General features: G+C 41.8%; 1 protein-coding gene across 4 annotated transcripts in view; it reads right to left on the reverse strand.

Annotated features, from left to right (window-relative positions):
* LOC120747602 (nipped-B-like protein) overlaps window positions 1–27642 on the reverse strand; it is a 196730-nt gene that overhangs the window by 86144 nt on the left and 82944 nt on the right. For 2 of the 4 annotated variants that reach the window (XM_040053616.2, XM_040053618.2), the window contains exon 9: window positions 12088–12720. The exons of 1 other annotated variant lie outside the window; for it this stretch is intronic. In XM_040053616.2, the coding sequence (XP_039909550.1) occupies window positions 12088–12720 (633 nt within the window). Of the gene's footprint in view, window positions 1–8953; window positions 9056–12087; window positions 12721–27642 lie in introns of those variants that run through there. One more of the 4 variants, XM_058424290.1, reaches the window with a different exon arrangement.

Here is a 27642-nt window from a genome sequence, read left to right on the forward strand (position 1 = left end):
AGACATGAGGAAGTGGGATAGAAAACCCACCTCCTCCTTAGCAGCCTGAGTACATAAATTGAAAAGGGAAACATCTACCACAAGAAGCTCATCTAGTGTCAACGCTGTTCCAGTCTCTTGTGGACAGAACTCCAGATGGTATAGGAACAATAATATGACCTAGTCTCTTGAAGAGACCTCAGGAACATGTTTACAGGAGAAGAGCAATGTATACCATGACCAGGATTAGAGGGGCCCTGCCTCTAGCCAAGTAGAGGAAAGGGACAATCAGATCTATTGGACTGTGTGGATCCGATGGCCTGGCACATCTGACCCACAAAAATATATGGCTTTGGTTGACACTGGCGCTCAATGTACCCTGATGTCATCAAGGTATGTGGAAGTGGAATCCATTTCTGTTTCTGGGGTGACAGAAGATCCCAGCAGCTGGCCATACTGGAAGCTGAAGTGAGTTTAACTGGGAACAAGTGGCAGAAAAAACCCATTGTGACTGGGCCAGAGGCTCCATGCATCCTCGACATAGACTATCTCAGGAGTGGGTATTTCAAAGACCCAAAAGGACATTGTTGGGCTTTTAGGATTGTGGGGAGACAGATAGAGATAGTGCTAAAGACAATCTTGCCCCCCATATATTGCAGCTGTGTTAATTATCAAATAATGGGAACAGCCTTGCCCTCACAGCTATGGGTGTGATAAAAGAGTGAATTAGGTGGGAGAGGAGTCAGTTGGAGTCTGCTGACTGTGCTGTGAGGAGGAAGAGACAGGAGATGGTGCAAGGGACAGAAAGGGTAAGATGCCGTGTGAGGGACAGACAGGGTAAGGTGGCCATGCTAGGGACAGGAAGGAGTGAGCTGGAAATGCAGAAGGAAGGTAGAAGAAGGAGAGAAAGAGCCAGAGCTGTGTGGAGCTACTCATGGGACTGCAACATAGAAAAGGTATTAAAGACTTTTTGATAACAAGGTATTGATGCTTGAGGTCTCCTGAAATTTTTTAAGGAGCACTCTTGAGTGCTGTGGCCATCTCGACGACAACAACATAGGATAGCTGCTCTAGAGAGAAAAGAAATCAGATAACTGAATACCCTGCCTGGTCTCTCAGATAACCCCTCTGCTGTGGGACTGCTGAAAGTGGAAGAACAACAAGTACCAATTGCCACAGCAACCTTGCACTGTTGGCAATACCGCGCTGACAGAGACTCTGTGATTCCCATTCATAAGATGATTTGTGAACTGGAGAGCCATGGGGTGGTCAGCAAGGCTCGTTCACCTTTCAACAGCCCTATATGGCCAGCGTGTAAGTCCAATAGAGAATGGAGACTGACGGTGGATTACCGTGGCCTGAATGAAGTCACACCACCATTAAGTGTTGCTGTGCTGGACATGCTGGATCTTCAGTACAAGCTGGAGTCCAAGGCAGCAAAGTGGTACACAGCCATTGATATTGCCAATGCCTTCTTCTTCATTCCTTTGGCAGCAGAGTGCAGGGCCCAGTTTGCCTTCTCCTGGAGGGGTGTGCAGTACACCTGGAACTGGCTGCTCCAGGGGTGGAAGCACAGTCCCACCATCTGCCATGGGCTGATCCAGACTGCATTGGAAAAGGGCAAGGCTCTGGAACATCTACAGAATATAGATTACATTATCATATGGGGGAACACAGCAGGAGAAGTCTTCGAGAAAGGAGAGATTATCCAAATTCTGCTGAAAGCTAGTTTTGCCATTAGGCAAAGTAAGGTTAAAGGGACCTGCTCAAGAAATTCATTTTCTAGGAATCATGTGACAAGATGGACATTGCCAGATCCCGACAGAGGTAATCAACAAAATCACCACTATGTCCCTATCTACCAACAAGAAGAAAACTCCATCTTTTCTGGGAGTCGTGGGCTTTTGGAGGATGCATATCCTGGAGTATGGCACGATTGTAAACCCTCTTTATCTTGTGACTGTCTTGGGGTGATTTTATGATGGTGTTTTATTCTCTGTCTGCTTTATGCTCAGAAAACAACTACTGTAGCTTTAAGATGGATTGGGGGGTGGGGAGCCTTGGGCTCCTGCTGACGGGGCTCTGTTCAATCTCTCTCTCTCCAGCAAGGTTGGCAGCTACACGGATTGTTATTTCATTGCCTTTTTTTGCTGAATTAATTTTCACCAACTTAGGCAAGAAGCTTCTGGGGTTTTTTTTTCCTTCCCCTGGCCTGGAAGCTTTTCACCAGCAAATCTGTTTGACAGGGGTTTTTTTTGTTATTTTTTTTCTCTCTGGTCCGGGGAGCCTGCCGGGCGACTCTGGCTGGTCCAAACCCTGGAAACACTGAGCCAGAGAAAGAAGGGACATTAAACTCCACCAACTTTGCTGGCAGTGAGAAGAAGACCCATGCCAGAAATCCAACAGGTTCCTAGCCGCTTTGTGAACTTTGTTTTCCTCCCCTTACAGAGACAAAGACGGTCAGTCACCATCTTTGCCTCTCAGCCATGTGGTGAGGTGTGAGTGGGGTGTAAGGTTCAATTTTCTTTTTTCCTGTGCTTTGTGGGTATCTTGCTTTGTTAATAAAGTTTTCCTTTGTTTTTCATTTTCCTCCCCTGGTATCCATTTCTCTCACTGGCAGAAGAAAAGGGAGTTATTGAAGCCCTCTCTCTTTAGAGAAAAACACTCATTTTAGAGTGTTCTTCTCCTAGAATTTGTCTCCAAACCAAGACAGTGACAGGAAAGAGCAATGATTTCGAGTGGGGCCCCGAACAACAACAAGCATTCAAACAAATTAAGCAGGAAATTGCCCATGCAGTAGCCCTTGGGCCAGTCAGAACAGGGCAGGATGTGAAGAAAGTGCTCTACACTGCAGCCAGGGAGAATGGTACTTCCTGGAGCCTCTGGCAGAAGGGACCTGGGGAGACTCGAGGACAACCACTCAGGTTCTGGAGTCAGGGATATAAAGGATCTGAGACCAGCTATACCCCAACCCAGAAAAAGTTTCCTGCAGCTTATGAAGGTGTTTGAGCTGCCTCATAAGTAACTGGCACCAAAGCATAGCTGCTTCTGGCACCCTGAACACCTTTGCTAGGTTGTGATGCCTTAAGCTTTAGCTTTCATATTTTCAGATTCTGTGCTGCCTAGGGATGTAGCTCTGAGCCTCATATTAAGTGCCAGTAAGCTCTCTTCACAGAGTAGGTAGACAAAACAAATTCTTTTCCTGCTGGAGACCAAGGACAGCTTTCAGTCCAAAAACACAAACAACGGTGGACTGAAGGGAGGAACAAGAAGGATGGGACCTCACAACCTGAAGCTGTAATTGGACAATTAAACCCTGTTGGGGGTTAAGTTTTCCTTTGGCATTTTTCCCCCCCATAAGTTGCTAGGAGACTAAATACTGATAGTTAAAGGGTGCTTAACCCGGACAAAAGGTGTGGATCACTTAGTTTAGGAGGAGGAAAAAGGCTCCCGGGAGCTGAGGGTGGGGGTGCTTTTCCGGCTCGCAGTTTTTTCCGGGGAGGACGGTCGAGCGACTAGTAGCTGCATGGATTCCACAGTTAACGGAGGGGTTCGGTCCTGAGAATTCTATCATCTGTTGGAGCGCCCAGGAATTCGGAGTTTTTTTCACCTGCCCTGCTGGATTTTAGGTCAGCCTGGGTCCAGCCGCCACAGCTTCTCCAGCACTGCTCACTTCACCTGCCGGGACACCCCCCTGCCTGCGGGGACAACCCACCGTTTCCAGCCATCAGCCCCGAGTTTCCACCGTTTCAGTTTAGTGCTCTCAGGGTCCCGAAAAATCAGACTGCCCGAGACTTGTGAGACAAAGCCCCTCAGGGTTCTTAGTTCTGTTTTATTATTATTATAATTGCTGTTGTTGTTTGTCTGTCCTGTTATATTTACTAGTAAAGGACTGTTATTCCTTTCCCCATAGCTCTGACTGAAAATTTATTTTTTAATCTTCCAAATTATAATAACACGGAGAGAAGGATTAAAATTCCCCATTCCTAGAGAGGCCTGCCTCTCCCTAGCAGATACCTGTCTTTTCAAACCAAGACAAACCCCAATATGCAAATGGTCCAAAACTTATAAAAATGTAAGATCTTGTGACCCCGATGCCATCTTTCTTCTGTGACCACCCTGGGTGCAGCTTTGGTTAGGCTCCTGTCTTGCCCAAGGTGGATCCTGGAGGCCTTTCAATAAACTATTCTTGTTCTTACAAGAGCAGGTTTTTGCACTACCCTATATAAACCACAACCTGGATAAATGTGGGAATTCTCTTTCATGTTACACAAGACCACCAAAAGAAAGTAAACACCATTAAAAATATGCCTTTTCTTTTCAAAAAAATGTGCTTTTTAGTATTACATTCTTAAAAATACAAAAGAAAGCAATTTTTGTTTTGTTTTTCCAACTACCAAAAAAAAAAAAAAAATCATAATGAAACTTCAAAACACTCTTCCTTTTGTAGTTGGAAACACTGCAACACTTCATGGCAATTTCTCTAGACAGAAGAGAAATTTCTTCCCTTTACTTTTCATAAAACATATTGTGATATATGTCCTAAAGTTAATTCGTGTTAAGCAATATGGTATGTAATTGATTCACTGTAAAATGGAATAATATACCATGTAAAATTGATCTACTTTAAGTTTGGTTTAAGATCAGTAAACCTAAAGGTGTGTATAGGGTTAACTGAGACTAAAACTGCATGGAGGGACACGAGGAATTCCTGCCGGGAACCGCTTTGGAACAATCCTACAGAAAGGCACAAAAGGACGGAAAAGGGAGATGGGTGCCCTGACGACCGAATGATTAAATCAGATCGATATCTTATCTGTTCCGGCCCGATGTTAACATTTCCAAACCTTCTCCGGACATGGCAATCATGACATTGTTCTGCTTTGAGAATCCATTCAACGGACCCCGGACATGAACATGAATATCTAATAAAGCTACCACGAAGCAAGAGTCTTACGGTCTCGGTCCACTCTTAGCGGAAGACTGTATAAAAACCAGCGGTATTGGACCCAATTTGTGAACAGAGGGGGTAACAGGCTGACAGAGTCGGTTACCGTGTTCACCCAGTGCCGAAATCCCGGGATTCGACGTTGTCCCTTTTAATTGTGGCTACCAGAGACTGGGTTTAAGTCTCAAAATAAAATTCTAAATTTTGATTTACTGAATTTGGCTTGGCGATTTATTACAATCTGAACATAAAACAAAAAAAAAGTCTTTCATCTATAGGAACTGGATTTTGCAAATCTGCTTTTTCTTGGGAAAGCTACACTGGGTGCCAGTTTGATCTAGTACATAACACCACAAAATACAGACCTAATGGAAGTTTGTATACACAAAATACATGATACCAAATTCTCACACTGTCCTACTACACAGAGACAATCATTCGTATTTTACACTGTCTCATTCATGTTCTGGTATTAACTGTAATTTTCAGCAAAATTACTATACAAATGACTACACTCATATCTCTATTTTAAAGTAAATAACCCCCCTATAACATATTTTTGAAAATGAATGGTAATATACTGGCTATAATTACATGTTCTGTCATTTCATTCATTGGCTACATAAAATGTAAACAAACTTAATTCTTGATAGTGTTCTATCTCTTCTTTGTGGGACCTTTGGGGGGAGATGGGTAATGGGGAGAAAGGGAAAGGAGCTGAATAAGAACTTTAAAGGTAAGAGAAAAAGTTTACTTACCTATAAATGTAGTTTTGAGTTTTGCTCCGGCAGATTCACACTCATGGGATAGGTGTGTCTGCTGCTATGGGGTTAGAATGAACTAAAAAGAGAAGGGCCCACAGCAGGCATCCAAAGGCCCCCTAACTGATCCAATTATTTGAAATAAAGTTATTACAGCTTCACTTCTCCCTAATTCAAAGAATCTACAGTAAGATTCCAAAGTAGGTAAAATGGATCCTAGGAGGTAAAATATATAGGGGAAAAAACCCCAAAGAAATGAGTAAGTTTGTCTCATTTAAAAAATGCTTCTAATCCTTTTAAGTTTAAAAAAATATATATTAGCCTCACAATTAAATGGTAAGTGATTAATGATTTCATGATTTTTCTTGCAAACACCAGAAAACAGTGCCTTTTACAAGTAAAAGTAGAACTCCTTAATCTGCTAAAACAGCTGCATCGTATAAAAGTCTTTGAAGTAGCCTAAAATCTAACAATGAACGCACAATACTATGTATGAAAGAGCTCAAATTAAAATTTAGCAAATCCAAATAAAAAACTAAAACAATTTGGAAAAGAATCTCTGAAAAAGAGATGGGTTGCTTTCTGTTTTTTCACGTAATTTTCAAGATTATCTTCCCTTTTCCTCTTTCTAGAAGACGCAGAGCTCCTTTTAACATCAATGTGGAGGCCCAGGGGCTTATCCCCAAGATAGCTGCTCCCCAAACCTGGAGGGACTGAGGCAAATGGGGAAAGATACCCTTTTAGATCATGGCAAGGAAAACCTTCCTCCCATGGGCTTTGCAGCCAAATGTTAATATTTCTTAGGTTTTGTTGTTTCATTAGTTTGTTAAGTTTATGTCACCCTGTTCAGCCCTGTTCACCATATATGCACCCACCCTAGAATGTTCTTCCTTCCCTTGAACCCCACTGGGTTAATTTTGCCGCAGTGTTCCACCCCTGTAACCCCAATTAGTCCCCCCAGTTCATATTTACTCCTTTGCACCACTTTTTCCTATTCCTATTGGACCCTGACCTCAGACCTGCCCTAGTTGTCTTGTTTATAACCCTGTGCCCTTGGCCCCCTCCTCACTCACATCCCTGGATTTTATTCAAGGCTGTTGCATCCCTGAACCTCTATCCTGTGTCCCTGGACCCCTTCGCTATTCCTGCCTGTGTTCCTGAATAAACAGCTTTCATATCTTCAAACGAGAAGCCCATCCCTTCACTTAGTCGTCAGATATATTGTAGCAGCGCACCTGGGGCTCAGAGATGCCGGTTGCTCTCTAGGACCCAGACATCACTCTCATGCTGCTACACATAATTATCTTAAATATTTTTGATTCAAAGTATTTGAGAGTTTTGGAAAAGCATGAAAGATCTTGATGTAGAAACCTTGAAATTAATGAAGTAATAGATCTAAATCTTAATTAACAAGAACAACTTAATGTAATGTTCTGGGAAAGGTTTAGACTGAAAGTGACTGACTAGTTTTGAATTACTTGATTATAAACAAAAATGTTACTACTGACAGTGATTAGAAGAAAGTGTGCATGAAGCTTCATTATTTCTAATTTCTTTAGAAATGTATTGTTAAGATAACTTTCCTGTCTGACCATTCAGGAGCCACTCTGGGAGTCACATTCACACCTGTCACTGCTGGGACTAAAGTCCCTTCATAGCAGGCAACTCCAGTTAATCAATGGGTGCCCCGTTTGACTCCCTACCACACCACACCCAGTCAGACAAGTTTCCCTCACCAGCTCAGCCCCAGGCTTCCCGCAGCAGAGTCCCAGACACCTGGTTCCTTTGAGTAATTGAATCATGTTGTAGTGACATCATAGCAGCTGAGCTGGAGCCTCTGGGAAGGGATCCCAACAAAAGAATCACTGGGCTTTGGTACCCTCACAGTCTGTGCCCCTGATAGTCTGGGGTCTTCCTGCTGAGTCATCTGCTCCTGCTGAGTCTCTGAGTGGCGGGTCACCTGGCTGGCTCTGCAGGTCCTCATGCCCTTTGTTAGGCAAAGGGTTGGCACCAGTTCATGGTTCGCTGCCTGGGGCTCCAGCCATTTCCCACTACCCAGAGCACAATCTGCATCTCCCACTGCAGCTGCACATCGAGCTATCAGCAGTAGCGGTATTCCTCAACAGTATCCTCATGTACCTAGGCAGAAGATGGTTTACTTTTTGTCGACTTGTGGAAAAAGAATCCCTTTCTGTATTAATCCTTCTGAACAGCTGTTTTTAACTCAAATAATATGAGTCTTGATAAACAATACAAGGATCTATCTGTGATAATTCACATCCTTTCAAAAAAGAAGACCTAGCATTGATTAACAACTTGTATCTGATGAGGGTATAGAGGCCACTGTGAGGGGAGGCAATGGTAATTGAAAACCTGAGTCTTATCATGTTTCATGGACTCATTTGTTCTGAAGCTATTAAACATAATAGATGCATTAGACTAACTTTCAGTGCTAAGTGCCTTGATCTCCAAACTCTTCAATCATTCCTTTAATTAACAGACAGACAAATTACTTGCAAGATTAATCAATACAGAGAGACTTCGTTGATGGAAAAAGCAGGAAGAGATAGATTCTTGTCCTTTTACACAGAGGACAAGGACAAAACCAAATCTTCAAATTTTACACCCCTCTATAATGATGAAAAAAACATGTGAATCACTTAATCCAAAATCCAAATAGATCAAAAGGATAAAATAAAAACACAGCTCTGAAAAGCACTCAGATATGGAGGCAAAAGGACTATATTCTAAAATCTCTCCTTATGCATATCTGATAGACATTAGATCAAATCTGAGAGATTTTGCATTAGTGATTTTTGCACTAAGAATTCCTTTTTCAGAAATCAAAGGCATAAGAATAAGGTTCCAGAAAAATACGCTGCTTTTTAAATGTCAGCATTTTTGAAAAGCCCTGTATTAGTTTCACCTCTGGAATGGAGACTGTCTCCCTACTTTGAGAGACTTTGGTGGGAGCTAAATATTTTAACGGTTTTGTTAGAATTAGGAATTTATTACTGAAAGTACTATCACTTCCAAAGGATTGCAATCTCCATTTCCCACCTCTACAAAACATTATAAAAACATCTCAGCATTAAAAAAAACCACTAAACCTTAGCATTGCCTTAGGCAAGTGTAATAGTTGTATAAATTTTAGCAAGAACCTCCCAAAAGAAATATCTCTGCCTCTCCTCTGGAATAAACAGTTCCACCACACTAATGGTTCCCAACCTCAGAAAGAACATGTCATATCCATGCAAAGTCTTACTGTTAAAAAAGAAGCATCTGAAAACCTCTGATGAAGCATAGTACTGCAGAGATTTCATGTCAGCCATACGAGGAGCAGCTACGGTCACTTGGCTTGTTCAGCCTGGAGAAGAGGAGACTGAGGTCAGACCTCATCACTGTCTACAACTTCCTCAAAAGGGGAAGAGGAGGGGCAGGCACTGATCTCTGGTGACCAGTGACAGGACCCGAGGGAACAGCTGGAGGTTTATCAGGGAAGGTTTAGGTTGGATATCAGGAAAAGGTTCTTCACACAGAGGGTGGTCAGGCACTGAAACAGATTCCCCAGGGAAGTGGTGATGGCACCAAGCCTGACAGAGTTCAAGAAGCCCTTGGACAATATTCTCAGGCACATGGTAGAATCATTGGGGTGTCTTGTGTGGGGCCAGGAGTTGGACTCAATGATCACTGTGGGTCCCTGCCAACTCAGGACATTCTATGGTTCTACAATTCTAAAAAAAAATGACCCAAGAGATCACTAATCTTCTATCAAAACTTGTGAGTACAATTCTACTCAAAGTAATTTTTGGAAGACAACAACACATGCCTACACAGAAAGTGTAGTGTGACTGTAATATGTATTCCCATGCCTCAATTACAAAAGCAGCAATGCTTTCAAAAGCATATGCTTTCATGCAGATTTTACCATGTGCTAGCACCTAGAGTAAGATCTTTAGAGGGACACTTGCTATGTACATCATCAGCTAGCACTATACATTCCTGTTCTAATTAGACTGAGTGCATGCTACAAGCACGCTCTTTGCTTGACATAATGTGATCTGAAGTTGCAGTAGATGTACTAAAATGCACAAATGCCAGGCTTTTGCATAAATACAGTAAACAACTTGACAAAAATGAATGGCATATTTAGGAGTTACTGGATATTTTTCTAACATATTCCCATAGGAACAATAGAGGAAGCTTCTTCCTGCAGTCACACCAAACCAAATGACTATAACTAGAACAATCCCTGGGCATATGAACTTGTAGACATAGTACAAACTTACAAGCAATGGCAAAAGTGTTACCAAAAAATACGAATCATATTTCTCCAAGGTAAGAATTTTTCAGGAAATCGGTCCCAAGACTGCTAAAAATCCTTTTACTCAATATTATTAATTCACAGCTGAAACCTCAGCAACTAAAGTGAAAAGAACTGCTGTCTGGAATAGAGGCAACTTACTACCAGTGAATAAATGGTGGTCATTTGTCTCAATATAAGGCAACAATTTGCACCTGATCCACAGCAATTGCAGGAACTCAAGAACTGAGACTTGCCAGAGGATACAGGTAGAAGGAAAGCATAAGGTTGGAATCCTTAATTGGTAAGATGGATATTGAAGAGTGGTGAAAAGGTGAGATCACATTCTATAAAAATCACTTCTTTCCCCAAAAGAAACAAATCAGTCTGACCATGGTTATGTAATTGCGGTTAACAAACTTCACAACTCAAGCTCAATATCCCCTGAAAGCCAGAACAAAACAGAGAGTGTTTTAGTCTCACTCTAAGTGTTTGAAGATTGCTGTGCATCATCAAAAATACAGTGCATTTTTTGAGATGCTTCTTAGCTAAAATGTGCTGGAGAATCTACTCAAAATATGGGAATATAAAAGTAGCTTTTTAAGTAGTAGAAGACAAATGACAAGCTCTCCATAAATAAACTTAAAATTAGTAGAAATATAAGCAAAGTAACCAATTTCATAATTTAATTAAATCAAAATTAAAGGCAGCAGAGATTTCTTTTAAGGTGACCACCCATTTTTTTTGTATATTCACAATATTTTCTAACAAAACTTGATTTAGTTATCAAATGAGAAATACCTAAAAAGTTAATACTTTTAAGTAACTGCAACAAGAACATTTACACACATACAAACACAACAAACACTCTCTCACTCTATCTTCAGGCATCTTTAAAAACAGGAAAAAAATTATCTTTAAATAGGGAGTAAACTTGTTCACTCTCTGCTGGTTAAACATCCAAACTGTATGTAAATTCAGTTGCCTCCATGCAAATATGTCCAAAATAGACCATTTTTACCTATGAACTTCTAGAATCAGAATTTATGCTGTTTTCCACTCTGAAAATTTTTATTTGGAGTATCTAACAAATTAGCATTCTACGATAAAAGAATTTTTTTTAGAAGTAGTTAAACAGAATGCAGAGGACAGTTCTGAAAAATACTTATGCTAATCTATCACTATCTACTTTAAAAACCACATCTTCAAGATTTACATGTGGGTTTGCATCCACTTTTCATATTTCTGAAGGCTAAGACCTTCAAACCAGTTAACAACAACAACAACAACAACAAAAAAAAAAAAAAAAAAAAAAAAAAAGTAGGAAAAAAGAGAAAAATTAAAAAAAAAAAAATAAAAGGAAAAAAATCAAAGAGGATAGATTGATAGATGGAATGTAATCAGTTAAGACAACCAGTACAGCTACCGAAGAGCAAACATTTCATAGGCTTATCTGGTTCTGTGCTAGAGACCATATAGATATATGGTAGATCTCTCAAACTTGGAAATCCTACATAATGTTGAATATCCAGTTGAACAAACATTGAAGACAATATAGTAGTATATATTACCCAATCATTACAGTGCCTTTAAAAGAATATATATGATTTTAGTCTAATACCTCCTTCTCATAAGGTTTAAATTGGGATATGAATAGAAATGGCATAAAAGAGCTTCTCTGTATTTTCTTAAATTAGTTAATTTTCTTAAATAGTTAATTAATATTTTAACTACCAAAACTTATTACAAATTTTTACTTATGGTACTGACAAGATTTTAGAAACTATAAACATCAATTGTATTTCACTCAGTCTCATGGTTCAAAATAAGGGTAGCTTAAAAAGAATTTTGAAACACAAGACCTTCCCTTTCCATCCATTAAGATCCCAAATAAAGAATCCTAGATATTTAAAAAATGTATATATGAGAGATTGTTTTAAGAGGAATGGTGATGAATGTCATAGAACCACCTACACTGAGTAAACAGAATTGTACTATGTGACAATGACAGGAAAGTTTATATATGGGGTCTATATGCATTATATATATATACTTTTATAATATATATCGTGTATATACACACACAATCCTTTTACCTTTATCTTGCACTTCTTTTGAAAATCGCTCCCTTTCAATAGCTGATTCACGTTCTATCCGCTCAATTTCAGCCAATGCATCCAATTCTACTTCATCATATGACGTTATAGCTCCTTGTTGCGAAACCTGTTGCTGTGTCTGTACCACAGGAGTTTGAGGCTGTTTTGCAGCAACTGAAGTGTTCTGTTGTAAAACAGGCACTTGCTGTGCCTGAAGGAAAGCTGTCTGTTCATGCTGCAGCAAACACTGAGCAGTGTTTAATGGGCGGTTAACATCCTGTGGAGTAACGGGTGTTTTAGAAGTCTGTCCTGGGTACTGCACCTTAAAAGGAATATCACTCTCTGGCACACTGCTGTTTTCCAAACCAGAAAGCATATCATCCTGCTGGTCCATATCCGAAGATCTTACACGAGACAGTCTTAATGTAAGCTTAGTGGAGTCCTTGGAAGGAGAGCTAATGATATCATACATTGCAGCTTTTTCAGTCTGGTCTTTTTCATCCTTGCCTAACTTCATTTTCTTTTGTTTCTTTTGCTTTCTTTCTGGAGAATCTAACAATATGTCTGGGGGAACATCTCTAGGTGATGAATAAGGTGGAGGTTGAGATTGTTGGATTAAAGGTTGTCTTGATCCTAGAATAATAATTCAGAAAAACTGAACAGTTATGTTGTTCCATGTTTATATAAAAACACACTAAATATAACCTACATAATTTTAATATGTATTTGTACATATATCTGTGTTCACAAAAAGTCTAAGTGAGATTGGCAGGAAGCACATTATTCCTAGATCAAGATGTAATTCAGATAGTTGCAGTGCATTTCCTAGGAATTGTATCAGTCTGCTGCAGGTAGATAAGGGATCATTTCAGAGAAGATGAAACAAAAAACACACCACCAAAAAAGACTACATAAAAATTGTACCTGCAGGTTTAGAATATCAACTATTAGAAAATAGTCAATGAAAGAATGCCGACTACAGAAAAAAGATTCTTAATAAGGTCCAGTGATGAAGACTTAATGTTCAGTGCATAGGCATTAGTCATTTCAGCTATACATTTTTAAGTAACCAAATATATATATATATATATATATATATATATATAATCAAAACATACCAGCTCCTTAACTTTCATTCTAACAGTTAATTTTCAACTTCTGTTTTTTTGGGGTTCTTTTTAAATTTCAGGTAAACTCATTCCAACCTCCCCCACTCATTGCTATCTAAATACCACTAATTGTCTTAGAATATTTTTTTATCCTTCCCTGCCTTATCGCAACTCTTTTTTTCTTTTTAACATATGAATTTCTATTTCTACATGCACCCATTTCAGGCTTTGAGTACATCTAGGGAAATTTTTAAAAGAGAACTTTTTTGTTAAAAAGAGTCTTCAATTAATCACGTGGCATTTTTTGTTCCTCAAATTAAACTAGCACCCCATAACTGTTAGCCCAGAAAAAGCCTTGAAAAACAGAGAAGCTTTTAAATGTCTCAGTTATAACTGAGCTATAATTTTTGGCTTAAAAAGGAATACTGGTATGGGGAAAAAAAAAAAAGAAACAAGCCTATTGCCTGAACCAATAGGGCCAGCCTCCTCTTGTTAAACAAAGCAAACATTTATCCAATCCCATTCATCTACTGAGGAATACTGATCTTCAGAAAGCAGTGACAGAGATTATTATTAGTCATTCTGTTTTAGGTCATCATAGGTCAATGCTTCTAAGAACACTCAAAAACTAATTGAAATACAAGTCCCCATGTGCTTTATTCAAGATATACCACTAAACAAGAAAGTAGCTTTATTCTGAAGCTCAAATTTCTATCATATATTTTAAGAAATATTAAGAATCATTAAGCAATATACTGACCTGTAAATAAAAAGGAGAATGGATACTTCTAGCAAAGCTTCAATTCATATAAAATGTGTGCCTTTACTGATGACTTCTTTGCATAGACTATTATGCTTATTTTCTCTCCCTAGTATGTTCTATGAGAGTCCTATAACTTCTGTGTGTGGAGAGCAGGGTATGAAATAGGTTTATCTTACCCTTTTTCTTGACCATCAGCAACAACTCCACATTATGCCAATTAAATCCACAATTTTGGGAAGCCCTGTTTTGACTCATCCTGATTCCCAAGATCTTTTCACTACTCAATTTCCCCTCTTCAGATTAGATACCATATTCAATCACTAGTACTGAAGACCTGGCTACACCCTATGAAGATCTCTCAGGTGCCTTCAACCAGAGATTCCTATTCTTGTGATGTCCCCTCCACACACACACACTTCTAATTACTGTCTCTTTAGACAATAATTTACATCATCTCAGTATACTGTACAGCAGAAACTGCTATTAATTTTTTTAAGGCAATGACTACAACTCACTGGAAATACAGGCTGCATTTTTGTTTCTACAAATATTAGAGGCAACTCAAAACTTTTCAGAGATCTTACTGACATCTTACTCTTGATTTCTGTCCTAAATAAATACTTAAGAAGTTGCAACAATGGAACATTTACTGTTTTTCAGAGCTACACTTCAAATAAAGGAGCCATTTGATTCTCCCTTGTGAAAAACATTTAAGTGAATTTGACAAGATTGTTATTAATTGTATTCATTTGGTATTTCTTATGCTGAAAAATAACACTGCATCAACAGATAAGGTGGTTCTTTTTATCTTTGGGTAGACTTGAGGAAGTCAGAAGGCATGGTAAGTGGTGACAGCAGGAGACACAACTTTGGCATATTCAAATGGCTCCAGGGAGCACTTCCAACAGGGTGGGCAAACAGGGCGGGGCACAGCAGTTTGCACGGCAGGGCACAAAAGAAGGGTTCAGTCCCCCTACTGTCTCCAGAGCTCAAGTGGTGGTCAAACGCCTTCTCAGGAGGAGCCTGAGTATGGTAACCACTCAGTGAGGACTCATGCCCTCTGCAGTCGCCAGAAAGGATGTCACAACACAGACAAAAACATGTAGCTGTCCAGGTCTCAGACTGCATGGAGAGCCAGAGCTCAGCACTGTCATTGGACAGCAGTAGAGACAACAGCTGTTTGAGGTGTGACAAGCTGGGCGATCTGTTCAGCCTGGTGGTGGAGCTGAGAGAGGAGGTAGAAAGATTAAGAAGTATCAGAGACTCTGAGGAGGAGTTTGACTGGTGGAACCATGCTCTGGCCTCCCTGATACAGGAGCAACCACCAGGAAATAAACCAGATCAAGAGGGTCCTGTATCCTCCCCTTGCAAGGCTGAAGGCAGTAGATCAAAAGAAAGGAGTTAATTGAGGCAAGCCCTTCCTGCCCACCCCACCCTCCCAGGTGCCTCTGGACAACAGGTGTGAGGCTCTGGATGTTGAAGGATGTCACCAGGAAAGTTCCTAGGCTGGTTTGGCCCATAGATTATTACCCATTACTGGTCCTTCATGTGGGTGGCAATAAAGTAGCAACACATAGTCCAGGGGTGATCAAAAGAGACTTTAAGGCTCTGGGATGGTTGGTGAGGGATTCTGGAACACAGGTAATTTTCTCCTATATCCTCCCAGTTGCAGAGATACTGGAAGAAACAGACAGACCCTGTCTATTACAACATGGCTCCATGGCTGGTGTCAGCACCAAAATTTTGGTTTCTTTGACTGTAGAGTGGCCTACATGGCACTGGGCTTGCTGGCATAAGGTAGGATTCACCTCTCAAAGGGGGAAGAGGATTGTCGGCCAAGAGCGAGCAGGGCTTATTGATAGGACTTTAAACTATATGTGATGGGGGAAGAGGACATCATCAGGTTTACAGTGATAAGGTGAGGGACAACATGCCATCCCACTCATACCCGTGTAATGCCAGCAAGAGATGCCTAGAGCCTGGAGACGGATCTCAGGTCAGCAGGAGAGCAGCTGAAGGACAACAGCAAAGAATTCCAGGCACTCCAGCCAGTAAGCCAGCTTCATCGGAGGCCCAACTTAAACATCTCTATGCAAACACACGCAGCATGGGGAATAAATAGGAGGAATGAGAGACATGCACACATCTACAATCTTACTGGCATCATGGAAACATGGTGGGATGACTCCTATGACTGGAGTGCTGGAATGGAAGGATACAGGCTCTTTCGCCTGTATCAGAAAGAATGGACAGGGAAGACAAAGAGGCAGTGTTGCCCTCTATGTCAGTGACCACCTAGAATGCATGGAGCTCTGCCTGAAGATGGATGAGGAGCTGACTGAGAGCTTATGGGTCAGGATAAAAGGGAGGACAAGGAGAGGTGATTTTATAGTGGGCGTCTGCTACAGGCCACCTGACCAGAAAGATTGAGCCAATGAGGCCCTCTACAGACAGATAGGAGCAGCCTCATATTCACAAGCACTGGTGCTCATGGGAGACTTCAACCACCCTGACATCTGCTGAAGGGGCAACACAGCAGGGCACAGGCAATCCAGGAGGTTCCAGGAATGTGTTGATGACAACTTCCTCCTTCAAGTGACAGGGGAGCCAACAAGGAGAGGTGCTATGCTGGACCTTGTTCTCAACAACAAGGAGGGTCTGGTGGGGAATGTGAAGCTCAAGAGCAGCCTTGTCTGCAATGACCATAAAATGGTAGAGTTCAAGATCTTTGGGGCAGCAAGAAGAGTGTATAGGAAGCTCACTGCCCTGGACTTCAGGAGAGCAGACTTTGGTCTCTTCAGGGAACTCCTTCATAGAGGCCCATGGAACAAAGCTCTGGAGGGAAGAGGGGCTCATGAAAGCTGGTTGTTATTCAAGGATCACCTCTTCCAAGCTCTGGAGTGATACATCCCAATAAAGAGGATGTCAGGCAAAAATGCCAGAAGACACCTGCATGGACAAACACAGGGCTCCTGGACAAACTCAAACACAAAAAGGAAGCTGACATAAGGTGGAAACAGGGACAAGTAGCCTGGGAGGAAGACAGAGAGTGTCTGAGCATCCAGGGATCAGGTTAGAAGAGCCAAAGCCCTGAGAGAATTAAACCTGGCCAGGGACATCAAGGACAACAAGAAAAGCTTCTAAAGGTACATTGGTGATAAAAGGAAGACTACAGAAATATGGGCCCTTTCCAGAAGGAAACAGGAGACCTGCTTACCCAGGATATGTAAAAGGCTGAGGTACTCAATGACTTTTTTGCCTCAGTTTTCACCAGCAAGTGCTCCAGCCACACTGCCCGAGTTGCAAAAGGTCAGGGACTGGGAGAATGAAGAACTGCCCCACTGTAGGAGAAGATCAGGTTTAAGAACACCTAAAGAACATGAAGGTGCATAAGTCCATGGAACCTGATGAGATCCATCCAAGGGTCCTGAAGGAACTGGCAGAGAAAGCGGCTAAGTTGCTATCCATCCTATTTGAGAAGTCACCTCAGTCCAGTGAAGCTCACACTGACTGGAAAAGGGAAAGCATAAGCCCCCATGTGTGATTTTGCTGGAGAGTAGGAAGGCTCTGCAGAGGGATTTGGATAGGTTGGAGCAATGAGACAAGGCCAATTCTATGAGGTTCAACAAGCCAAGTGCCAGGTCCTGCCCTTGGGTCACAACCACCCCATGCAGCTCCAGGCTGGGACAGAGTGGCTGGAAAACTGCCCACAAGGAAAAGGACCCAGCCATGCTGAACAACAGCAGCTGAACATGACCCAGCATGTGTCACCCTGGTTTTTCAAAAGGCTTTAAAAAACTCAGAAAAACCAGGGTGACAAGCATGTGCCCAGGTGGGCAAGAAGGCCAATGGCATCCTGACTTGGATCAGAAATGGTGTGACCAGCAGGTCCAGGGCAGTGATTGATTGTCTCTCTGTACTCAGCGCTGGTGAGGCCACATCTCGAGGGCTGTGTCCAGTTCTGGGCCCCTCACTGCAAGAAAGACATTGAGGTGCTGGAGTGAGTCCAGAGAAGAGCAACAGAGCTGGGTCTGGAGCACAAGAAGTGGCTGAGGGAGCTGGGGATGTTTAGCCTGGAGAAAAGGAGGCTCAGGGGGGACCTTCTTACTCTCTACAACTCCCTGAAAGGAGGGTGGAGCCAGGTGGGGGGTCAGGCTCATACCCTCATTTTTAAAATGGAAAAGCAAAAGACCCAGGGAACTACAGGCCAGTCAGTCTCACCTCAGTGTTTGGCAAGATCACGGAGCAGATCCTCCTAGAAACTATGCTAAGGCACATGGAAAATAAGGAGGTGACTGGTGACAGCAAACATGGCTTTACTAAGGGCAAATCATGCCTGACAAATTTGGTGACCTTCTATGACAAGGCTACAGCAGTGGTGGATGAGGGAAGGGTGACTGATGCCATCTACCTGGAATTCTGCAAAGCATTTGACTGTGTTCCATACAACATCCTTGTCTCTGAACTGAAGAGACAGATTTGACAGATGGACCAATCAGTGCATAAAGAACTGGCAGGATGGTCACACTCAAAGAGTTGTGGTTCAACAGCTCAATGTCTATCTAAGTGGACACCAGTGACAACTGGCCTTCATCGGGGGTTGGTATTGGGACCACCACTGTTTAACATCTTTTCTGGTGACATGGACAGTGGGATCAAGGCCACCTTCAGCAAGTTCACTGATGACATGGAGCTGTGGTGCAGTTGATACAGTGAAGGGAAGGAATGCCATCCAGAGGGACCAGGAGAGGACAGAGGTGGGCTTGTGGGAACCATATAAAGGTCAACAAGGCTAAGTGCAAGGTCCAGCACCTGGGTCTGGGCAATCCCAAGCACAAGCACAGGCTGGGCAGAGAATGGGTTGAGAGCAGCCCTGGGGAGAGATACTCAGGGTGCTGGTTGACAAGAAGCTCAACATGAGCTAGTAATGTGCACTCATAGCCCAGGAAACCAACCTTGTCCTGGGCTGCATCCAAAGAGGAACGGCCAGCAGGTCAAGGGAGGTGATTCTGTCCCTCTACTCTGCTCTAGTGAGACCCTACCTGCAGTGTGCTGCCTCCAGCTCTGGAGTCCCCAGCACAGGAAAAACTTGGACCTGCTGAAGCAAGTCCAGAAGAGGCCACCAAGATGATTAGAGATGGAGCACCTCTGCTGTGAGGAAAGGCTGAGAGAATTAGGACTCTTCAGCCTGGAGAAGAGAAAGCTCCAGGGAGACCATAGAGCAGCCTTCCAATGTCTGAAAGGGAACCTCCAACAAAGCCAGAGAGGGACTCTTTATCAGGGAGTATAGCAATAGGACAAGGAGTAATGGCTTAAAGCTGAAAGAGGGTAGATCTAGATTAGATGTTAGGAAGGCAGTCTTCCCTGTGAGTGTGGTGAGGCCCTGGGGCAAGTTGCCCAGAGAAGCTGCAGCTGCCCCATCCCTGGAAGTGTTCAAGGCCAGGTTGGATGGGGCTTGGAACAACTTGGTCTAGTGGAAGGTGTCCCTGTCCATGGCAGGAGGTTAGAACTAGATGATGTTTAAGGTCCCTTTCAACCCATACCATTCCATGAAATATTTTTTTGGAGTCAGAAGCTAGAAAAAGAAAAGAATATCCATATTGCACTCATGGATGGTTGGTGTGTTGAATAAAACTGAGGTAATGACAGCTCCTAAGAAACGTTACACACACTACTGTGTAGTGGTTTTAGTTAAAACCGGGCAGAAACACTAATTAATGTAGTGGTTTCACGTTCGCTAAATTCTGTTTGTTAAATTGAGTGTAGTGGTCTTAGTGTTTACTTTCTTTGTGTGGGAAAAGAGTAGGAGAAGCAAAGTAGGCTTAAGCTTAAAAATAAACAAATAGTTTTATTAGCACACACTGAAAGAACAGAAAAGAAAAAAAACAAAATGAAACTTCAAAATGCTCTTCTTTTAACAAACTGTTAATTTTCTTACAAATAACAGAGAGACATAACTTGTGATTTTCAGTCAGTTTTACCATTTAAATATAATCTTTCATCATTTTGGGAGAGGAGTTTTTTTAGAGTCTTATGGAGACCTTCGCCACAAGACAAAAAACAGTCTTGTGGCTCCCAATGTCGCAAACATGCAACTGCCTGGAGTTTTGGCAGATTGTGCTGTTCTACTTATTAACACCCTTTCTCCTAGCTACTTATGGGCCTCTCAGTGTATCTGGGGTACTGTTTAAGAATGCTTCTACTAGTATAAAACAAGGATTCTTTTCTTCTATCTCTAAAATCATCTCTATCTCAAAAGAAATAGAGACCTCCTTCTACCCCAGGAGTTGAGCATTTTAAATCCCTTTCTCTCTAAAATTATCTTTGTCTCAAAGGCTGAGACTTTTTTTACTCTAGGAGTGAGGGGCTTTAAGATTTTTATTTAAATTTCAATCATATCTATCCTTAATTTTGACTAGAACTAGCATTCTCCTAAACAACATTAAGATGTTATAAAAAACAGTCTATTTCTCTATAGTTTACACCAGAGAAGTCTGGTTAAAAATATCTACATCCTCAATCTTTCCTTTCAATAATCTTTATCAGTTTTTTTACTCTTGCTCTACTGACTTTATGCTGTGTCTTTTCTATGTCTACTCTGTCTCTTTCTTCTCTCTCTCAAGGAAGGGTTAGACTTTGGAAGCTTTAGTTTGCTAGGAAAGGGTTAAATCTGCTCAGGCCTGCGGGGGCAGCAAGTTTCTCTCTCAATGCATCTCAGTTCAGCTGGGTTTCTCCTTTTTATTTTTTCTTTTTCTGCCTAGGAATCACCAGAGGAGGGGAGGGGGGGAGAGCTCTGCCCACCCCTCGGTGACAATCGGGGTGGTTTTGGCCCAACCAGGCTCATAGCTGTTATCAGGGGCCTGATGGAGATCCCTCCCTGCTCCGGGGCTCCAGGGAGGTGTTTTAAATTAGTTGATGTTAAGCTGCAACCTCTCCTCCCCTTCGATAGAGCCCATCCAGGCCTTGAGACCAGCTTCCCCCTGCAAAGGGGGGAGGGGGGGAAGGCAAGGAGGAGCAAGCCTTATTTGATGTTACCTGTTCAGCTAGCCACAAGGAAAAAGGCTGACCTGAACAAAATCAGGGTTTATATGGGTACTTCCCAAAGTCACATTCAACATTCTCAGTGGTCAAAGCAGATGCTAATATCCCAACTTAGCTTCTGATAGGTTCTTGTCCTTTCTAAAAGAACTTCAAGGTCTTGATAGGGAAACACGCCACATTTCTCCCTAACTAAAAACTAAACTGTGCCAACCCATGACATATTGCTAGATATTTTAAGAGACTTCAAGCTACAATGTGTACATGTATTTTTTTTTTTAATTTAATACAATCCTATTTACACCCTTCACATAAAATTAGTGTTTTCATGAAAATGAGATCAAAAAAATTCACCCTGGAATCCTGGCTAAATCAGTCTCAGAATTTATAATGATAACAATCAGAATTTGTGACTCCACAGCAGATTCAAAAAGTGAAATACAGTTCCTTCAAAAGGATGATAAAGGGCTGCCCACAGTTATTACATATTGTTTGTATGATTTCAGTACATAATAGAAAAACAATTTTCTGTAAGGATTGAGATAATAAAGAGGCAGCATTCCAAAGTGAATTTGTTAAGAATAAGTACCACCAAATCAAAACAATTTTATTCCATAAAGCAATGTCTTGTGGATTAAGACTTGAGTGTCATGTCTCAACTTTTAAATGATTTTCTATATAGATGCTCATAACAATTTCACTAACAAGGTATAGAAGTATGGTCTAGACAAAAATACTGCAAGACTGTAGTATACCCTTATTGTAAAACTGTTCAGAACATCAGTTGTTCCTGGTAAAAATGGATGTACAGAACAGAGGTGAACAAAAGCAGCTTTTCAGAGCACTGCCTTAAGAATAGTACCATAAAGTATTTGTCATTAACAACTTGTCATGTAACATAATTATTTTATTAATCTAAAGATCATAATGAGCTTTTGGAGTTGAGTGTTTGAGACCCACAACTGCTTTAAAAACAGAATCAAAATTTACACTTTTCTTGACTAAGTGGAATAATCTCTTTAAACAAAAGAAATTCCATAAGAAGCAGCACAAATTTTTAATCTGAGAAAGAGCAATTGTAACAACATGAAAAGAGAGATAAGCTCTACAGAAAGACAGCAATATGTTTATATAACAGCTTGCAACACAAATCTAAATTATCACCAAAGGAGCAGCTATATTCATATGACAGTAGTATACAATGTCATCTACAGTTCTTTTCTGACTACTCATCCTTCTACGCTTTTAAATAGAGTTGTATCTGACTTAGGGTGGTACAACGTCAAGACAAATGCAGACCAATTAGAATTCAGATAAAAAACATCAAAAACAAAAGCTCAGAAATTATTACTTATACAAAGACTATAAAAAGAAATGGTGCTATTCAGTCTGTAGATTAGATAGGTGCAAGCCACAATAACATTATTTGATATGTAAATGATTGCTAAAAATAAAAAAAATAACATCTATGTGAATTGTTTGTCCTTGCCCAATGGAAAGAAGTCAAGAAGCGTCATGCCTAACTGCAACAAAAATGATTCAGGCTAAGCATTAGAGGAAAACCTTTATAGCACTAAGAATTTGAACAGGTTGCATGGCAAGAGTAAGGAAACCCCATTACTGATATTTTAACAAAAAAAAAAAAAAAAAAAAAAAAAAAAGAGATGGACATTAATCAGAGTGATACAGGTACATCTCATCCAACATGAGGTTAAGAAGATGGGAAGCGCCCAAGCCCTTTACTGCTGTATTTTCTAAAATCACAGAATCTTTCTCTGGAAATCTTCCCAACTCCTGTACTAAATATAAAGAAATTATTACTTATTTTGATTAACAGACTATATTGACATTCATTTTCAAAGAGCATAACTTGAAATTCAAACTTAAAGGGATAGCATATGAGACAAAGAAAAACATACATTTGTGATATTTTTCAGGACAGATTATATTTACTTTCCACACACTTCTCAATTTTTTTCAGGGAAGGGTCCCACCACTTTCTCCAGAGTTTCAAATGCCTCATGAAAAACCTTAGCTTTGGCTGTTCCAGCTTAAAACTGCTGCATTCAGAAGCATCCTTGCATAAAAAAGTTAGGACTTGAAGAAAGAAACAAGAATGAATGCTTATTTTGGTCCTGTCAGAAAATATCTCTGAATAAATTTCTTCCACCTTTGTTCTGAATGACAGAGAGTGAGATGATAATTTTTCTTAACAAGTACCCCTGAGAGCACTGAAGTCTGTACTACAGATTTGAGAAGATTACTAATTCTTCTTGCCAACCACTATACACACAAGGACTAAGTGTAGAGAAATCTCCATGGAGAGGTCTTATAAATACCTAAGAAAATAAAAGCAATCTTTCCAAATTATTCAGAAAATAATCAACTATCCATTAATAACTTCTGGAAGAAATACAACCTATTTCTGGAAAAGGGTACAAAATCATTTAGTTTCATAAGGGTTGTTACTATTCCTTACAGATGTTTTCCTAGAAGAACTATATGGAAACAGGATAGTAAATATATGAATTCTTCCCTTTGGAAAGCAATGGACAAAAAATATTGTGGAAGACTTTTCTCTATATAGATCTTTAGAGGTTGTCTTAGGTTAAAAAGAAAATTCCAGTATTCCAGAGTATTGGGAAAGTAGAGCAAATGAATAGAAGATTTTGATAAGTAATCAATCTAGGGTAATGGAGACCACAGAATATTTTATGAGCTCAACAGAAATAAAATACTTCATGTTAACTCCTCACAGAAGAATTTATAGAGCTACTTTTTTTATGAAAGGAGATGATAGCAAGAAAACAGAGCAACTATTGTGTTTGCATAGCTAAAAATATAACAATTACATAAGAAAGAAAGGATAAAGTCCAACTGAGAACTTCTAGATAAAACTTCAGCTGCTCTGGTACCTTTACTGGAACAGAAATGAGGGAAATATTTCTGTAGCAGGGAAATTTTACTCCATTGAATAAGTAAATTGTCATCATTGAGATGGCCACAGCACTCAAGAATGCCCCTTTAAAAACTTCAGGGGGCTCCGAGTATCAGTACCTTGTTGTTGAAAAGTCTTTCACACCTTTTCTATGTTGCAGTCCCATGAGTAGCTCCACACAGCTCTGGCTCTTTCCCTCACACGGCATCTTACCCTTTCTGTCCCGTGCACCATCTCCTGTCTCTTCCTCCTCCCAGCACAGTCAGCAGACTCCAACTGACTCCTCTCCTACCTAATTCACTCTTTTATCACACCCATAGCTGTGAGGGCAAGGCTGTTCCCATTCTTTGATAATTAACACAGCTGCAATGTATGGGGGGCAAGATTGTCTTTAGCACTATCTCTGTCTTCCCACAGTAAATAACCAACCAAAAGAAAAAAAAATATATATATACCTTCTCTCATCTCTCAAATAATTGCCTGAGTTGCAAACAAAACTTCTTCCTCATTCAGATTCTGTTAATCACACAGGTCTCATTCATAAAATGTCCTGAGCTGGAAGAGACCCACAAGGATCATTGACTCCAACTCCTGGCCCTGCACCTGACACACCAACAATCCCACCCTGTGCCTGAGAGCATTGTCCAAATGCTCCTTGAGCTCTGGCAGCCCTGGGGCTGTGACCACTGCCCTGGGGAGCCTGGTCCAGTGCCCAACCACCCTCCATGTGAAGAATCTTTTCCTAATATCCAGCCTAACCCTCCTGACACAGCCACAGCCATTCCCTCGGGTCCTGTCACTGGTCCCCAAAAAGAAGAGATCAGAGCTGCCCCTCCTCTTCTTCTCAGAAGGAAGCTGTAGACTGCAATGTTTCCCCTCAGTCTCTTCTTCTCCACGCTAAACAAAGTGACCTCGGCTACTCCTCATCAGTCTTGCCCCCAGGGCCTTTCACAGAATCACAGCATCATTAGGGCTAAGAAGGACCTCTGGAGATCATCCAGTCCAAGCCCCCTGCCAAGGCAGGGTCACCTGGAGCAGGTGACACAGGAATGCATCCAGGTGGGTTTGGAATGTCTCCAGAGGGAGACTCCACAACCTCCCTAGGCAGCCTGTTCCAGTGCTCTGCCACCCCCAATGGAAAGTTCTGCATGTTGAGGTGGAACTTCTTCTGTTTTAGTTTATGGCCATTGCTCCCCATCCTGTCACTGGGCACCACTGAAAAGAGTCTGGCACCATCCTCTTGATGCCCACCTTTGAGATATTTATATGCAATAATGAGATCCCCTCTCTTCTCTTCTCTTCTCCAGACTAACCAGGCCCAGCTCCTGAAGTCTCTCCTCATCAGAGATGCTCCAGATCCCTCATAATCTTTGTAATCCTCCATTGGATCCTCTCCAGGAGCTCCTTGTTTTTCTTGTACTGAGGAGCCCAGAACTGGGCACAAGCACTCTAGATGTGGCCTTACTAGGGCCACATAGAAGGGAAGGATAACCTCCCAGACCTGCTAGCCACACTCTTCCCGATGCACCCCATGATACCATTGGCCCTCCTGGCCCCAGGTTGCACTACCAGCTCATATTCAACTTGTCATCCACCAAGACTCCCAAGTCCTTCTCTGCAGAGCTGCTCTCTGGTAGATCAGCCCCCAACCTGTGCTGGTACTTGGGGTTATTCCTCCCCAGGTGCAGGACCCTACACTTGCCCTTGTTGAACCTCATTAGGCTTCTCTCTGCCCAATTCTCCAGCCTATCAAGGTTCCACTGAATAGCAGCACAGCCTACAGGTGTATCAGCCACTCCCCCCCCAGTTTTGTATCAACAGCAAACTTGCTGAGGGTACATTCTATCCCATTGCCCAGGTTGCTGATAAACAAGTTGGATAAGATTGGACCCAGTATTGATCCCAGGGGAATGCCATTGACTACAGGCCTCCAACTGGATCCTATTCCACTGATCACGACCCTCTGAGCTCTGCCAGTCAGACAGTTCTTGATCCACCTCACTGTCTGTATTGGGTCTGACCGAGATAGAGTTAATTTTCCCTTAGCAGCCCTCACAGTGTTGCTCTTTGCATTGGAAGCTGGAAAGGTGTTGAGAATACATCAGTGTTTTGGCTGCTGCTGAGCAGCACTGGCACTACATCAGCGCTGTCTCTAACATTCCCCCCCCCATCAAGGGGCTGGGAGTGAGCAAGATCCTGGGAGGGGACACAACCAGGCCAGCTGACCCAAATTAACCAAAGGGATATTTCATACCATGTGATAGCTCAGATATAAAGGCTAAGAGAGGGAAGAGGAATAGGAGGGCATTCTTTATTTTACAATGTTTGCCTTCTGGAGCAACCACTATGCATGCTGAAGCCCTGTTTCCTGGGAAGTGTCAGAACATTGCTCACTGATGGGAGGTAGAGATTAACTTTTCCCCTTTGCTTATGCACATGCAAACTTTCACTTTTCCTTTTTTTTTTTTGCTTTAGTAAACTGCCTTATATTAACCTATGAGTTGTTCATCTTATTTCCTTGCCCCTGTCCCACTGGGGAGTGATAGAACAGCTTGATGGGTACCTGGTACCCAATCAAGATCAAACCACTACACTATCCATTCATCCAACCTACAGTTCCTGAGCTTACCTACAAGAATGTTATGGGAGATGGTGTCAAAAGCCTTGATGAAGCCAAGGTAGACAACATCCACTGCTCTCCCCTCATTGACCCATCCTGCCATGCCATCACAGAAGGCTATCGGATTGGTCAAGCATGATTTCCCTTTGGTGAATCCATGCTGATTACTCATTATGACCTTCTTTTCTTCTACAGGCTTGTTGCAGACCTCCAGAATGACCTGTTCCATTACCTTTCCAGGGATGGGGGGAGGCTGACTGGCTGGTAGTTTCTTGGGTCCTCCTTCTTGCCCTTTTTGAAGACGGGAGTAACATTGGCCTTCCTCCAATCATCAGGCACCTCTCTTGTTCTCCAAGACTTTTTCAAAGATGATGGGGAACCACAAAGTAACAATGGTAACAACATCTGCCAGCTCCCTCATTACCCATAGGTGCATCATGGGCTCATGGATTTATGGGTGTTGAATCTGTTTAGCTAATCTCTAATGCAACCCTCTACAACCAGGGGAAGTTTCCTTTCTCTGGCGTTCCTCTCTTACCTCTGAGATCTGTGACTCCTGAGAGCTGTCCTCAGCAGTGAAGACTGAGGCAAAGAAGGCATTCAGTAATTCTGCCTTCTCTGTATCTTCTGTTACCAGGACACCCATTGGATTCAGCAGAGGCCCCACATTTTCCTTAATCTTCCTTTTGCTGCTGATATACTCGTAGAAGCTCTTCTTTTTATCCTTGATGTCCTTTGCCAGACTCAATTCCAAGTGGGCCTTGGCTTTCCTTGTCGCATCCCTGCATACCCTGACAACGTTCCTATAGTCCTCCCACATGGCCTGTCCCTTTTTCCATATCCCATAAATTTCTTTCTTGCGTTTGAGATTTGCTGGAAGCTCCCTGCTCATCCATGCACATCTCCTGCCCCTTTCCCTGATTTATTGCTCATGGGGATACATTGGTCTTCAGCTTGGAGGAAGTAGTGCTTAAATACTGACCAGCTCTCTTGGACTCCCTTCTCTTCCAGAGCCCCATCCCATGGGATTCCTCTAAGCAGGTCCCTGAAGAGGCTGATGGTTCTCCTAAAGTTTAAGGTTCTAGTT

The sequence above is a fragment of the Hirundo rustica genome, assembly GCF_015227805.2.
Source record: "Hirundo rustica isolate bHirRus1 chromosome W unlocalized genomic scaffold, bHirRus1.pri.v3 SUPER_W_unloc_1, whole genome shotgun sequence".
Classification (NCBI taxonomy): domain Eukaryota; kingdom Metazoa; phylum Chordata; class Aves; order Passeriformes; family Hirundinidae; genus Hirundo; species Hirundo rustica.